The sequence below is a fragment of the Actinia tenebrosa genome, unplaced genomic scaffold (assembly GCF_029948245.1).
Source record: "Actinia tenebrosa isolate PJP-AT-01 unplaced genomic scaffold, QUT_ActTen_1.0 PGA_scaffold2__45_contigs__length_23673736, whole genome shotgun sequence".
NCBI classification, from domain to species: domain Eukaryota; kingdom Metazoa; phylum Cnidaria; class Anthozoa; order Actiniaria; family Actiniidae; genus Actinia; species Actinia tenebrosa.
In genome coordinates, this window is record NW_028292579.1 from 2,854,131 (window position 1) to 2,869,409 (window position 15,279).

Below are 15,279 nucleotides of genomic sequence, written 5' to 3' on the forward strand. Positions count from 1 at the left end.
TAATAATCAACATACCTGTGCCTTGATGTCTGCTATTCTCACTGTTTCTACTTCATCTAGTCTTTCTTTCTTTAATTTATTGTCCTTCCCATCAGGTTCAGGATCATCAATCTTGTCTTCCGTATCTGATTCTTTGGCAGGTGTTTCTGTTGTAGCAGTGTTCTGGTCTAATGGACAAGGCAACTCAAGGTCTTTAGTAAGGTTCAGAGTATCCTCGAGGATGGAAATGCAAGTGGAGAGTTGTTCTTTAAGCTAGAAAACAACATTAGAAATAATGGAAGTTACCATTAGATGGAGGTGACTTGATTTTTAACAACCACATGTAACAAGTGACAAGTGGAATGTCTGCCATTGAAAATCATGCTTTTGTACATTAATTTATAACTATTTTATCCCACATCATTGAAACATTTAGTGAGGATAAAATCTGAATGCTGCACTGCCTGATGGGAAGAAACAGCGATACTGCTGAAAATCTAATTTGGTTTTCATGCAATTTGATAGGTCATAATTTCAGGTTTTCAAATATATATTTATTCCTCTCATAATTTCCTATGGGGTGTGGAGGCTCTGCTACACCTCCTTGTCCTATTTAAAATTGAAATCCCCTAAGGCATACACAAAGACTAACAATATAGACTTACATTTTTCAGTATTTCTTCATTTTCTGCAGCCTCCAACATGCTAATAGACAGAAAAAATTATAAGTAAAAATAGAGGTACTTTATTTAATAAAATCTTATAATTTGGAATCAGTTTCTTTTCCTGGCAGCTAGTTCATTAAATAACGCTGCACTTAGATAATTACAAATGTTGTCAAAGTTGAATAGTTTTGCAAAACTCGATACCAAATTTCACAGTCGAACAAATGAAAAAATCAAACCTCTCTTTGGAAAACTTGTTTATGGATACTAATTGTACTTTTCAGAAATTGGGATCACTGTGCTTTTCTTATGCTTGTTGACATTTGAAGGATTTAATAAAAGTAGTTCGCTAGACCTAGCTGGTACAACAAGCAATTATCCTTATACTTTCCTCTCTAGTTTGTATCAATTAGTGCTTTATTATTTTGTTGAGTTTTGAAGCAAATCCTATGATAAATTTATTGTTTGAGCAAGAATCATTCAGAAGACCTTAGTGATTAAATACATCCAAAACCAAAGTTATGTTCGCCTGTGCACATGCTGAGTCCTAGACATTATCCCAAATCCAACATTTAGATTCAAATTCCTAGTAAAAATAAGATCTTCAGGGAGCTTTCAAGTGCTGAATCAGCTCTAGAAAGTAAATCTGGGTTTGTAAGGAGATGACGATGGATAATCAAGCTAAAATATTAATCTGCTAACATCTTAGTAAGCGAGTGACAGAATGGGTGACACATCTACATTGTCTAACTGCTCACAATAACTCATGCTTCCCATGAGTTAAAAGGAGAAATATATTGTACACTGTAGATTTTATCAATGCAATAATACTTCAACCCATTATTATCTATGTCAATATTGAATTCTTTTTAATTTGTTACTATTTGATTTCAGACAACATGCCATTCCCTTGAGTATTGTTCCTTTGCACAACAGGAATGCTAGGGAAAAGACATAAATATAGATATTTACATTCCTCAAAGAAAGCATCTTATTCTCAAGGGAATGACACATGTTCTGACAAGCGAAAAACAATTATTTTCAAAAAAAATTCTTATATTTACTTAGTTTTTGGCTTTCCAATGTTTGGTAAAAAGTGCTGTGCTAGTGTCCTTATCACCCTTAAAATAAACAAACCAACATCATGGTAAATAACTTTCCTCTTTCCCTCCCCCTAACCCAATCCCCCACGGATGAGAGGATGCTGACCAGAGTACACCCCCCTCCCCCTAGCAGTATCATGCAGGGTAAAGTTATCAGAAACCTAATATACTGCTCAAACTCACCAGCGACAATATATAATAAGAGCCATGGCAGATTTTTCATTGAGTTCCTTGAGTGATACCAATCCATTCTTCACCTTTAATTAAAGACATTTAATTAACATTTGAATATCTCCAGGGTATGTATCGCTACAGCTTTGGCTTTTGACATGTACTATATACAGTACATACATGATATATCCAACACTACATGTAAGTCCTTTTCCAGCTAAAAATATCCTTGGATGCATCAAATAGAACAAGGGAACTGGCAGTCTTAAGTGGTTGTTTCGATACCTCAAATGCATTCCTTCCATAAATTTGGTATCCTTCTGAAGGAGTTGGTCATGTATGACATGTTTAGATAAGTACTAAAGGGAGTGGTTTGTTGGGTTTCTCCATGTGTGCCGAACTGGGCTTGTAATGTATCCCTCCTCAATTCAAAAACCACTGTAATGTAATACCATAAGCTGCTGATTTTAAAGGTTTACAAGTTATCTATTAACTTTGATTTATACCCTTCACTGATGGAATACAACATTTTTTCACATGAATTACATGATCCCTACTTACATTTTGGTATGATGGTGTTTGAAGCTTTAATAGTTCATTGAAAAACAGGTTTTGCCAGTGCAATGACAAACTAGAAAGAAAAAAAGCTCACACTCATATACTGTAATATATTGAGGCAAGGACAAGTATGTCAATTAATGCATTTAAGAATGAGTGGGTAGGTGGTGATCGTTGGATGGATTAATCACTGGATGGAAGAAGGATGTCCATAAATATCATTGGGATAAACAGTAATAGCTTTATAACATTCAAATTTTGTTTCACCAGTCCAAAATAAAAAAAACAATGGCAGTCCAATTTGTTTTATTTTGAGCCATTATTACAGCACCTTTCATAATTACCTGACCTCAACAAATTTGGCGCCAGCCCAAAACACAGGTTTTGGCTTCCGTCAATAAAACTCACGAAAACAACCAAATGAAATCTGAGTGAATCAAATAAATACTTATGATCTATGGTTTACAGTCATTTCCCCCACAGACCATTTTGCCCACACCAATTCGCCCATGCATAAAATCATCGCTACCATTGGAAATTACCAAAACAGAACTTCGATGACACTTGTTAAAAAGAAACATTTGAAAGACATTTGTATATGATTTTGAAGCATATTTGGAGCGATCATTTCAGGATCAGTAAAAGTGGAGATCTAAACGCCGCCAAGGACAGCGCTCACTTAATAGCTACCATATTGAGTCTGAGTCCGTTTCTACCAACTTATGACTCGGATGACTTTATTTCCCCATACTCTCATCTATGAACTGTGTGCTTTGGGTAGCTTTATCATTCTTTATCATTTTTTAACTTGCCAAAGTTCGAGAAAAATACAAAATACCTTATGCGCGAAACATCGATCGACAAGCGACGCCATATCGCTTTCGTGTAATCAACAAGCTTCCTAGTCGTTTACTGACGCTTTCTTTACCTAGAATCCATTAGACTTTATTCTTTTCACTAATAAAGTTAAAGGAAAAGATATGTGCTTTGAGATGGGAGATGTCATGTGTTGCTGAATCTGACATCTACAAAAAATATTAGACAAGCTTTTAGACAAGCTCACGAAAACAATAAGGCGTCGTTTGTCGATCGATGTTTCGCAGAAGGTATTTTGGTTTTTCTCGCTCTAACCTTGGCAAGTCAGAAGCAATAATATTAAATATGTCCTAAACATTCAATTTTTCGATGAAGAAGAAGGATATTGTAATGTTTTCAACAAACTTCTCTACGGGGACTAAAAACTTATTGGTAGCGAAAAGACTCGTATGAAACACCGTAAACTGAGCTCGATCGTTCCACTCAATCGTTAAGTTTTTGGCGTTCACATCAGATATTAAATGGCCTCAAATTTATTCCAGATAAAGTCACTAGATCATTTCGTCTTAGTTTTTTAGTGCAAATAATAAAGTCTAATGGATTTCAAGAAAAGAAAGTGTCAGTAAACGACTAGGAAAAGCTTGTTGATTACACGAAAACAATATGGCGTTGCTTGTCGATCGATGTTTCGCGCATAAAGTATTTTGTATTTTTCTCAAACTTTGGCAAGTAAAAAATAGTAAAGAATGATAAAGCTACCCAAAACACACATTTCATAGATTAGAGTATGGGAAATAAGGAAATAAATTCATCCGAGTCATAAGTTGGTTGACTCGATATGGCAGCTAAATGAACGCTGTTCTCCACTTTCACTGATCGTATCGTGAAATGATCGCTCCAAATATGCTTCAAAATCATTTACAAATGTTTTTCAAGAGGCTATGTTTCTTTTTAACAAGTCTCATCGAAGTTTTGTTTTGATAATTTCCTATGGTAGCAAAAGGACTTCATGATGGTAGCGAAAGGACTCTGGGTGGTAGCGAACCGAGGGTAACGAAAGTGCGTGGTAGTGAAACGACCGGTATTCGAATAAAAAAGTTCGCATTTTGAAGTCTTGAGCTTAAGCGTCAAGTAGGGTTGGTAGGTACCGGTTGGTAAATCACGAACTACTTTTTTTTTAGTCATGGTAACATATTTCTTAAAGTGATTCTACACGTGGGCGAATTGGCAAACGCATGATCGATGATTTTATGCGTGGGTGAATTGGCGTGGGCGAAATGGTCCGTGGGCGAAATGACTGGTTACCTGATCTATATAGATTTAAATTCCGAAGGATCCTATTTGACCGAGAGTTTAAGCAAGAAATCACAGAGGTTCCAATCAGTTTGCATCAGCAAGCATGACTTTTGTGAAAATGTAGCATTGAGATTCACTACGTAGTTTCATACATTTTCGAGATGATAATATTTTGTGGTATTGTCATTTCAAACAGGTTTCTGATTGGATAACATATGACTAAAAGGAAAGCTTGAGCATTCGTGCGTCAAATTTTTATTATGCTTGTTGCTTGTGGCATAGAGCGTGCTCGTAAGGAGAATTTCGCTTTTAATCAACGAAAATCGGTCAGTTTATTTTCCTTTTTGTAGAATTGGGATGCAAAACCAATTACAATATTTTGAGGCAACAATACCACAAAATATTGATGGTGTTGGAATAAAATATATTCAGTATTGGGCTCCATCAGCTCACTTTTGAAGCATGACGCCAGTCCTAGTTCGATAGCTAATCTTAAGCACAATAAAATTATTTGTTTATCCTGATGTTTTATCTGAATTTCCTCACTTTTTTCCCCTAATCTATTTGGAATAAATCACAAGTTTGGCATTGCTATCAATTTAATCAGTTTGCATTCTGTTGTTAACGTGAGTTTGATTAACAGAAGCCAAAACCGGTGTTTTGGAGTGGAACCAAATTTATGTAATTTAATAATGAAAGGTGCTGTAATAACAGGGCTCAAAATAGGAAAAAAATTGGCCTGCCATTGTTTTTTTTATTATTTCGGAATGATGAAACAAATTTTGAACTGTAATTTATTTTTATGACATGCCACATGAAATAGACAAGACTTTTCACAAGATAAAATATTTCTATTTTTAGACTCCTGAATCAATTTTCTGAGCAGATATTTGTTCTGTCAGAGTACCAACATTAAAAAGTAAAATTATATGTACACATGTTGTCCACAAATTAAATGGATTGTCGTAACATGGAGAGCTTTGTCAAGGGACGCTCTGTCAACCAATAATATTTTTGAATGAAGGAGATTCAGTGGTGAATAGGAACAATTACCAGATAATTAATAAAATAGTGAAAGATGATGTCCAGTAAATTTAGCCTCCATTTCTATTATCTATTTGGCAGTTCATAATTTCATTAAGCAGGTCTGTTTTCAAACGTACCCTGCTATAAATTAAACTAAATTACAATACATTAAATACCTATAATTAATAATAAAAATTACAATTACTGCTTAACAGTAACCCTGTGACCACCTCATGGATGTATGTACAGTATGGTCCAAGGATGAATGAATGAATTGATGAGCGAATGAATACAAAGCCATTACCTTTCTTCAAAGGCTTCAAGGTTCCATTTCAAGTAGAAGCCAACCTGTAGTGCCAACTCCTTCAGGCGTTTTCCACGCTTATTATCAACTGATGGGGCAGCATCAGATGTTTGCTGTGTTAAATGGATAATAACATACATGAAAAAATTACTCAATTCTGATTGGCTTAGAGCAGTGTTGTTAAAACATAATTCAGTGCAAAAAAAGTGTAATTCAGTGTAATATGAAGAGTTTTAATGTATGTTTTTATATGAACCGTATTTTTACCACAATCAAAATAAGAAAATAAATGCTTTGGTACAGTAGCAACAGAAAGAAAATAAGCTGGAGATATATTAAGTTTAATTCACTAAACTATTCAAATTTGTGAGAACATGAACAACAAAGCCGAATGTGTCAGTTTAAAAAATAATTCTCTTACAATGTATTATTATCAATTTTATTAAAAGATCGCATATTCCTTTCATATTTAATGATGGCTTCAGTTCTTTAATGAAGAACATTTCATGAATATCAGGTTGAGTGGAATTTATCTCTCCCCCATTAGGCACACTGGAGCTTGCTAATTTTTCTCAATATTTTGTCTGCATTTCTGGATATATTTTGCATACAGGCTTAAACTCATTCAAGCTCCAAGGCCAAAATTTATCTATAAAATTACATCTATTTATCTGGAGTGCGGTCCATTACAGTTTACCTGCTGTGATGCTGTTATGCCTGAACGCTCTAGAAACTGAACAATCAGCTGTGATGCAGATGGATCTAAAAACAAAGGATTACTGTAAATAATAATTATTAAGTGTACTGTATCTCATTATCAAGGATGTCCAATTAAGCCAAAACAGAGAACTAGGGTTCAATTCATTTACAAACATGCCAAAAACAGAGTTTGTCATGCTATTGTGTGTGCTGTGTAACACTTATCATGCATTGGGTATCAGATTTATCACTAATAATATTCTATAAAAATTTGTATCTCTTGAAAACAACAACACCTACAACTCCCCACACAACAGATTGATGACCAATCAAATGGTCCAAAAACAAAAGTTGCTTAAGGACAGTGCCTGCTAATTGAGAATCAATTATTTTTCTAAATGACTATAGTATTTTTTAGTATTTTAGTATTTTTTAGTATTTTAGTATTTTTCTAAATGACTACAGTATGTGAATTGTTTTAACCTATCAAAGGGTTGTTAAATTCTGGTTAGAAAAGTAGGGGTCACCATGCATTTAAAAGAAATAATAAAGCTTAAAAATCGTTAAAAAGTGATGACAATGATTTTATTAAACCAGAAGATGAAAAAAATTTCCAAAAGATTTTGATAAATTTCCATTCTAAATCACCCAAAATGACTGACACTTTGTTTCTTTACTAAAATATACCCCTATTACCATGACTTTAATAGTTGGCTATGATTATAATTTTTTATACTTGCCATTGGCTTCCACGATTGGGGGGACCCCGGGCTAGACTCGGGGAGATATGAGGGAAAGAGGGGTCTTATTCAACCCTTGCCTCATGCAGTACCTGGGGGGAATAGTGGAAGATAGATAAAATGTTCTGAGACCCCCTGGAAGCATTAGAGGTCTTTGTAAAGAGTAGTTTTCAATAAAGTATGGGACTCTAAAGGTCTAAAAAAGCAAATGGAGGTATAAACATTTAGATAATTATCAAAATTATACACTTGGATCATGCTTAGAGGTCCTCTGGTTCCCCTGTGAATTAAAAAAAAATCCAAATGCCTTTGTTTTAACATCTGGGATGGCACAAGAGAAGTTAGAAAAGCTTTTTTGGTGGATCTTTTTGCACACTCTTTTCAAAAGAAAGGTTGAACTTTAAATTGATTACAATATCTCATTGAAATCGAATCGCCACTGTACAAAAATTTGGTTTCAAAATACAATCTTATACTTCTCGCTTCTTTGAAAAACAGGGAAAGAAAAGCTTGGAATTAAAAAGAAAAAGAAGCAAAACTTTCAATGTGGATGAGAGTACAGAACGAGTAGTAGATGAAGATAAGTTTTGGAGGTCCAAAACAATAAATATGTTTATGTTAATTCCAAAGTCAGCAAAGATTTCAAGTCTGGATTCTTATAAAATTAAAGCTGTAAATGATAAAACGATCTCAAAAGGTACTTAGCATGAAACTTGTTGGATGTACACAGGCTCAGTTTTGTACTTTTTAGGTGAAATTAGAGATTCATCGGACTGGAGGGGCGAGCATTTGACCACTTAGTTGAGCCTGAATGGTGGGGCATTTGATCATTTGGCTGGCCTGCATGGTGTAGAATTTGACCAATTTTTTCCCAAGAAGTCAAATGCCCAGGGGGTTGCCTGGGGTTTGGGGGGTATGGGAACCTTTGGAATTGACTCATACATTAGCTTCGTGCTTCCTATTTTTCGATCATTAGGTACACAGAGATTGTGTCCATATTCTTTTCAAAACCAATTATTTTTTATAAATTTCATTTCACGAGGCTAATTTGACATTTACTTTATAATTTAAACAAAGAAAAAATGGGTGCAAATCTTACAGATGCATTAGGGGGGAGGGGGGGGGCTAGGCGACATGTCAGCAAAACTAGCTTAAATAAACATTTAAAATTGAAACAGTAAATCTATGAAAAATACTATAACTAACTTAAATTAGTGAAAAACCTTTTTTTTTCTATTGGCACTGTTAAGAAGCAATCTATTTGAAGCTTTAAAGTTGTAAGTGCAAACTTGTAGGTTAAAGTTCTTACATTATAAAATATCAGTCCATTTTAATTTCTTTGCATATTATTTTGTGGCTAAAATTAACTAGAGAATGTGTTCTAAAAAGAAGCCAAGTTCCCAAGAAAATAACTAGGTGCAAATAATTCAGTAGTTGTTTTAAAACTGTTGACAATTTGTTTTAAAATTGTTGACAAACTATGCATTTTTTTTCTCAAGTCAATGAACAAGTCGACCGCATTTTGAGCTGAAATAACTGAGTGGAAATATTGTTCATAGCCTTGAGAATGTAAGTAATGTGTGTGTTGTAATGAATATATAGCTTCATCTTACCTGCTGAAGGGTCGTTGAGATGGTTTTTTAGTAAGTCAGTCTTGTCAGTGAAGAGAAAGTCAAACCACGACAAACCACTCGTGCTGGCCGCCATTACGGCACAAGAAGAATATCACCACAGGTAGCCCAAAACATAGTTCTCCAAGAGCGGGAAATACCTCAATCACGCCCACTAATGATGATGATGATGCGATGATGATGATAATAATGACATTTGAACTCTTATCACTAGAACCCTAGTGTGAGTGCTACAATTATTAGAAACAGAGAAGAGACCCCAACTGGAGCTTGCAATTTTTTTCTTTTTTTTTTTTGTTTGTTTGTTTGTTTTGTTTTGTTTGTTGTTGTTTTTTTTTTGTTGTTTTGTTTGGAGAAGAATTTACTTAAACACTATTCCCATCTCAGAGATACGGATTAATGTAAAGATTAGGGATCATTTTTGTTGCATCTTAAAATAACGGATTGTTATCGGTACTTTGTTTTAGAGATATTTTAGAGACAATTTTATCCATAAAATTGGGATACGCATTATTTCCAAAATTCATCCAGGTTCAGACCCCCCACCCCCACCAAAAATAAAAAATAAAAAATGAAATTACGGCCACCCTCAGGTAATGCGCTTACGATTTGCTTCCCCGTGGGTTGACTTCGGAGAAACCCCCGAGGAACCCCTGGAAACGTTCGGGGATTCGTGCAGTTTTGTTGGTATTCGTTCTTGTCCCGCGAGATGTCCCGCGAGATATGGTACGACCCGCGCAGGATTTGTTTAACGTTGGTCAGCGGCATATTGTCACTTTTTTCAAGTGTGACCGTGCACAATCCTTTGCTTTACCATTGTTTTAACATTGTTGGCAATGGCTGAGTGAACAGACCAAAATCTTTCTTTTGGCTGCTAGTTCAAAATACTTAAAGATTTTTCCAAATAAACTTTCTATTGTTATGATTCGTATGATCAGTTAATCTATTTGAATGATGTATTATTATAATAAAACATTTATCGAATTTGGTTTTGATGATATCTGGAATTATCAATGTCTCTGCAAATGTTATTGGCCTCAGCCTACAGCTTTGGCCAATAACACTACCTTCGACATTGATAATTTCGAATATCATCGCAACCTTATCTAATGATTGTTTATTGTGCTCTGGCTTCTTTTACCCCAGGGATGGAGATTTTTTCGTGTATTTCATGCCCTTTAATTACCCTGAGGCTTTGAAAGTTTTTTGTTTGTCCACAAAAACAAATCCCTGGGGGGTCAACCCAAGGGGAAACAATTGATAAATACATAATTTTGTCAACTAAATATACAGCTATTCTAATAAAGGTTGAATACTGAATAGTGAATACTGAATAGTGCATTCCAAGACCAAAGGGCATTGTGGGTCAGCGACGTTGTCTCAAGTAGGATAAATAGAGGATATTACATAGGCGCGCGGAGATACGAAATTTATCTTCGAGTGTTGAAAAGATCTCTCACAAGTGAGCGCAGCGAACGAGTGAGAGATTTTCAACACGAGAAGATAAATTTCGTATCTCCAAGCGCCCATGTAATATTCTGTTTATTATATAATTATCAATGAAGTATGTTTTGGCTTTTTCAGGCAATTCTTTCCGTGTTTTTTTGAATAGCCATCGCAATGGTGTTATATTCACACGTGAAAATAACATGTTATTTTCACGTGTGAAGATATCAATTTTTCGAAATAGAGAAAAACAGATATTTCATTGGTAATTATATAATAAATAAATATACAATATACTAACTACATGTGTAGAGAGTTTATTGCTGTATATTCACTTCTTTATTTCGAATAAACGAGATGTCCCACAATGCCCTTTGGTCTTGGAATGCACTATTCAGTATGCAGCAACCTTTTTTGAAATAGCTGTAAATTACTGCAAAAACCCTCCTCAAACTCAGACAACTTGCCAAATTTTGCGAAATTTTCTCATATATACGACAGATTTTACTTCATACAGAGCAGTTAATTTACTTGGCACAGATATGAAAAAATAGCAATAATACATAAAGTAGTGGGAAATCTTAATTTCAAAGGGGCGGTAGTCAGTTCAAACAATTCATAATCAACCTTTCACTGTGATCAGAGTTTTAAGAAAGGGTTATCATTTGAGCCTGCAATGAGGATTTTGTTTTATGAATCATACAAGTGAGGCTATTGGGCTGATACAATGCTTCGGTTGTCTCATTTGCATCCATCCATCCAGAATATTTACTATTCTTAGATCTTCTCCGATCTAGAGCTAACAAAATTATTTATTTGTTGAGGTTGTGGGAAATTAGGACTGCAATAAAGGAGAGTGGGAATCATGTTATTAAAAATAATTATAAAAACATATTACACCCCCTTCCCCCCGTCCCCCAATTATATCCAATATAAAATTCCTTATACCCCTGATATTTGTGCTTTGTGGAAAATTCAGTAAACACCCTTCTGTCTTGATCGCATATTTTTTGACTAACCCCCTCTTTTTGTTTGTGAATCATATGGCAGTTCTCCATCGACCACCCCAATAATGAATGGCTAAATGGCTCCTAACTGAAATTTTAAACTCAGTAAAGGTTAGTTAATGATATTTATGACCTAGAGTCTTATTTAAATTGTGCATTATGGTATATCTTTATTAATTTTTTTTTCATATGATTTAAAAAAATGATTACAACAAAAAAATGAATACAAAGAAATGAATACAAAACAAAAATGAATAAAAAAATATGAATATAAATTGAACGAAGAAAACAAAAAGATTGATTACAAATTTGCTAATAGTATTAATCCAGAATGGTGATCATATAAAGACCACCATATGTCCAGTTCCTTTATGGTAAATGCGGTCTTCTGGTCTTGAGCCAAACTACACAATAGGTTTGCCATCCTTGTCAGTTTTCAACTCACAGTGATTGTGATTAAAGGTGCAATGGCCAATCTTGGCAGCTTCCTCTGCATTGGCTTTGTAGATACACTGTGAATAGAAGAGCAAGTTTGAAATCAACATTTGGTTGAGTACAAAAATATTTTCATCTTGTGTGACGAAAGAAAGAGGGTGTTTGTATTCAGTAAGGAAGCTTTCGATGGTGTGTTAGGCTAGAACACAGGTAGAACAACTTGTAGGATTTCACCTTCCTTACATTCGATTCACGGTATTAATTGGCATTCAACTAAATTCAGCTACATAATGGAATATGTAACTGTGAAGTCCAACTGCACAACGTTATATAGTTACATACGTTCGCAGTACAATGTGTCCGATGCTTATCAGACTATCATTTCCTGGTTGTTTGAAATCCATACAATACTTACTTCCAGAGCTTTGGTGTAATTTTGCTTACACTTGCACTGGTCGCGCATCTCCGCAAGTTTGGCCTTGAACTCTCCAACATCCTTTACTGCTTTGAATGGACATCCGTCCTTAAAGGATGGACAGCCCTTCCCAAGACCTTTCAGCTCAGCCACATTGTAAGGACAAGCCTTGCCCTTGTCAAAGGCTGGGCAGTATCCTTTGACGTAATCCATGGTGATTACATCAGGAATCTGTCAACAAAAATATACTTAGTCCTTGCTCAGACTTACAGAATGTTTTGCAATAAAAACTGCCCTTTTTTCACGAGGGTGGCACTTAATAGCCAGTGGCTAACAAACCTGTGGCCCTCATTCCGTGGTTGAATTGGAATTTAGGAGTTGATTTTAGCGGAGGGAAGAAAACCGGAGAACCCGGAAAACCCTCGAAACACAGGAGAGAACCAATAAACAGCTCTACTCATATACAACACTGAACCCGGCGGGACTCAAGCTTGGGTTGCATTGTTGAGAGGCGAGCGCTCACACTGCTACGTTGCCTGTGCTTCCCATAAAGGAAGGATCTAGGAGGACCTAATGCTCAGACATTGCCACATTCATGTTAATATGCAATAACAGATTACGTAGTTACGTATGTGATCAGTGCTCTGTTTAAAGAGCATTCGTCAAAGAAGTTGAAAAAGACGTAGACATCCTGAGGTTCGATTTACCTTGGATCTCTACCACCGAAAGCCACAAACTAACCAACTGAGCTAAGCCACTGAATGTCTTCAATTAGATGACATCACTGAAATATGAAGCATGCTCTATGCATTACACACAGGGATGCAGTGTAATACTTACAATGAACCTTCCATTGGTGTCGGTCTTGAGAAAGCAACCACCCTTGAAGAAAGGACAATGACCTTGCTTTGCAACTGCTTCACCATTAGCTGCGTATGCAAGCTGTAAGACAAAACAATTTAACATGAAGGCAAACTAAAGGGCTTAAAAGGGGTGCAGATAATGAGTAGTATTGAATGAAGCTGGTTTAATTCATCACACAAACAGCTCTCAGCACAATCCTTACATCCATAGCCTTGGTGTAGTTCTCTTTGCCCTTGCAATTATCCCTCATTTCTCCCATTTTGGCTTTGAACTCTCCCACATCCTTGACATTCTTGAATGGACATCCATCCTTGAATTCTGGGCAGCCTTTCCCGAGTCCTTTCAGTTCGGGGACATTGTAAGGACAAGCTTTGCCTTTGTTGAAGACTGGACAATGGTCCTCCACGTATTGCATGGTGACCAGCTCAGGAACCTAAAACAGACAGTTTATAAAGGAAGGATAAATATCTTAGGGAAGTTACTTCATGTATTTTTTTCGTCATACAAAAAAAGTTTCAGTAGTTTTCTAGACTGGTAAACATATGATCCTGACTTACGGTACATATTTTATACCTCGTAGCACTGAAAGAATGATTATCGTACGAGCAGAAAAAATATGGTGATGTCTCAGGGACTGCACGTACACATAGCAACATAGAATAGTGTAATCCAATCACTTTGCTTAATTGCGCTTACTGTAAAAACTCTAAAATTACAGAAAAACAACAAAGTTGCCATATATTTTTCACCAAGATAATCACTATTTATATCTGTACTCACAATTGGCTTTCCCTCGCGGTCGGTCTTGAATGGACAGTCAAACTTGAAGAATGGGCAATGGCCAATCTTTGCAGCTTGCTGACCATTGACGCCATAGACAACCTAAATAGACATTTTGATAAAACCTTGATTAAATTATTTCTCTATGATTTATGGTTCCATCTCTAGAAAATCTACTCTCAACTTCCCTCCCACCGACCTGCAGTTTTCTCTTCAAAAGCGTTCAACAATTTGAATCTAAAAAACATTTCCAAGAGCAATAAGTTATTCATGATTCCATCCGTCTCTTTCCTCTTATTATTACACCCTTTTCCCCTCTCAGCCCCCTCTCAAAAGTATCGAAAAACGTCTTGAGCGTTTTGGAATAAATACTAGAGTTAAAATTTGGACATGAATACCTTCAGGGCCTTCTCGTAGTTGGCCTTCCCTTTACACAGGTCCCTCATCTCCCCCAGCTTTCCCTCAAACTCGCCAACATCCTTGACTCCTTTGAAAGGACATCCATCTTTAAAGGCAGGGCAGCCTTTTGCAAGTCCTTTTAGTTCAGGCACATTGTACGGGCAGAACTTTCCTTTTTGGAATGCTGGGCAATGTTCTTTGATGTAGTCCATAGTGAACAACTCAGGCACCTATCATTGGAATTAATAAATATTGTTTATTGTTGAACTTTAGTCATCGTTGATTATGTCAAAGGAACTTTTCATTAGTATTCTTGACTCAAATTTCCTTGAATCAATTTTTCCCCTTTGAACTGCAAAAAGAAGGCTCATAAGAACTTTTTAAAAATTAACCCCCCCCCCCCCCCCCACTTTTTAAATGCTGTATCCACCCCTGTGGTTGTGCTATGCACCCAAAGAAGAAGTCAAATGAAAATACCCCAATAATTGAGATTTGTGCTATACAAATTCAATAAATTATTATTATTATTAAGTCACCGAAAGAATCATTTTCCGATATGGAACAATTCATTTAAATTACCCCATCTAACCTCGACTAGAAATGAGAATTTAACCAAAAATGGATTTTTAAAAATAATCATTTTTCGACAATTTGTAGCATTCCAGTAATAGACCTCTTCGGCTCTGGCGTAATATTTTCCCATTTCAGATCTCATGTCATTCCCTAGGGTATCATTTCTTTGTTTAAGGTTTGCGCTAGGTTGCACACGAGAAGACACATGAATATAGATACAGCTCAAACAAAGAATCTTATTCTCAAGAGAATGACACGTGACACTCGACGAAATAATGGATTTGGTCATCATATGTCCACTTGGCAAATGTTGTGCAAATATGGTGCTCTATATTTGCCCATACATTTGCCTATGCAGGCAAAGGTCGGGGT

The 15,279-nt window shown here is 35.8% G+C and overlaps 2 protein-coding genes across 2 annotated transcripts in view; both read right to left on the reverse strand.

Annotated features, from left to right (window-relative positions):
- LOC116294367 (integrator complex subunit 8) overlaps nt 1-9,072 on the reverse strand; it is a 28,804-nt gene extending 19,732 nt beyond the window's left edge. Inside the window, exons 1-8 of the mRNA XM_089034613.1 lie at nt 8,971-9,072; nt 6,616-6,680; nt 5,919-6,031; nt 2,480-2,549; nt 1,931-2,004; nt 1,709-1,765; nt 645-684; nt 16-252 (exon numbers count right to left, since the gene is read on the reverse strand). Coding sequence (XP_088890739.1) covers nt 16-252; nt 645-684; nt 1,709-1,765; nt 1,931-2,004; nt 2,480-2,549; nt 5,919-6,031; nt 6,616-6,680; nt 8,971-9,064 — 750 coding nt within the window. The 5' untranslated portion in view covers nt 9,065-9,072. The remainder of the gene's footprint in view (nt 1-15; nt 253-644; nt 685-1,708; nt 1,766-1,930; nt 2,005-2,479; nt 2,550-5,918; nt 6,032-6,615; nt 6,681-8,970) is intronic.
- Nucleotides 9,073-11,758: 2,686 nt separating this feature from the next.
- On the reverse strand, nt 11,759-14,546 carry LOC116294377 (uncharacterized). Its single transcript, XM_031701976.1, has 6 exons — nt 14,334-14,546; nt 13,936-14,037; nt 13,358-13,588; nt 13,132-13,233; nt 12,292-12,522; nt 11,759-11,953 (listed from the first exon to the last, which is right to left on the reverse strand). The coding sequence occupies exons 1-6, from the start codon at nt 14,544-14,546 to the stop codon at nt 11,846-11,848; spliced, it is 987 nt and encodes a 328-aa protein (XP_031557836.1). The 3' UTR covers nt 11,759-11,845.
- Between the last annotated feature and the right edge of the window lie 733 nt (nt 14,547-15,279).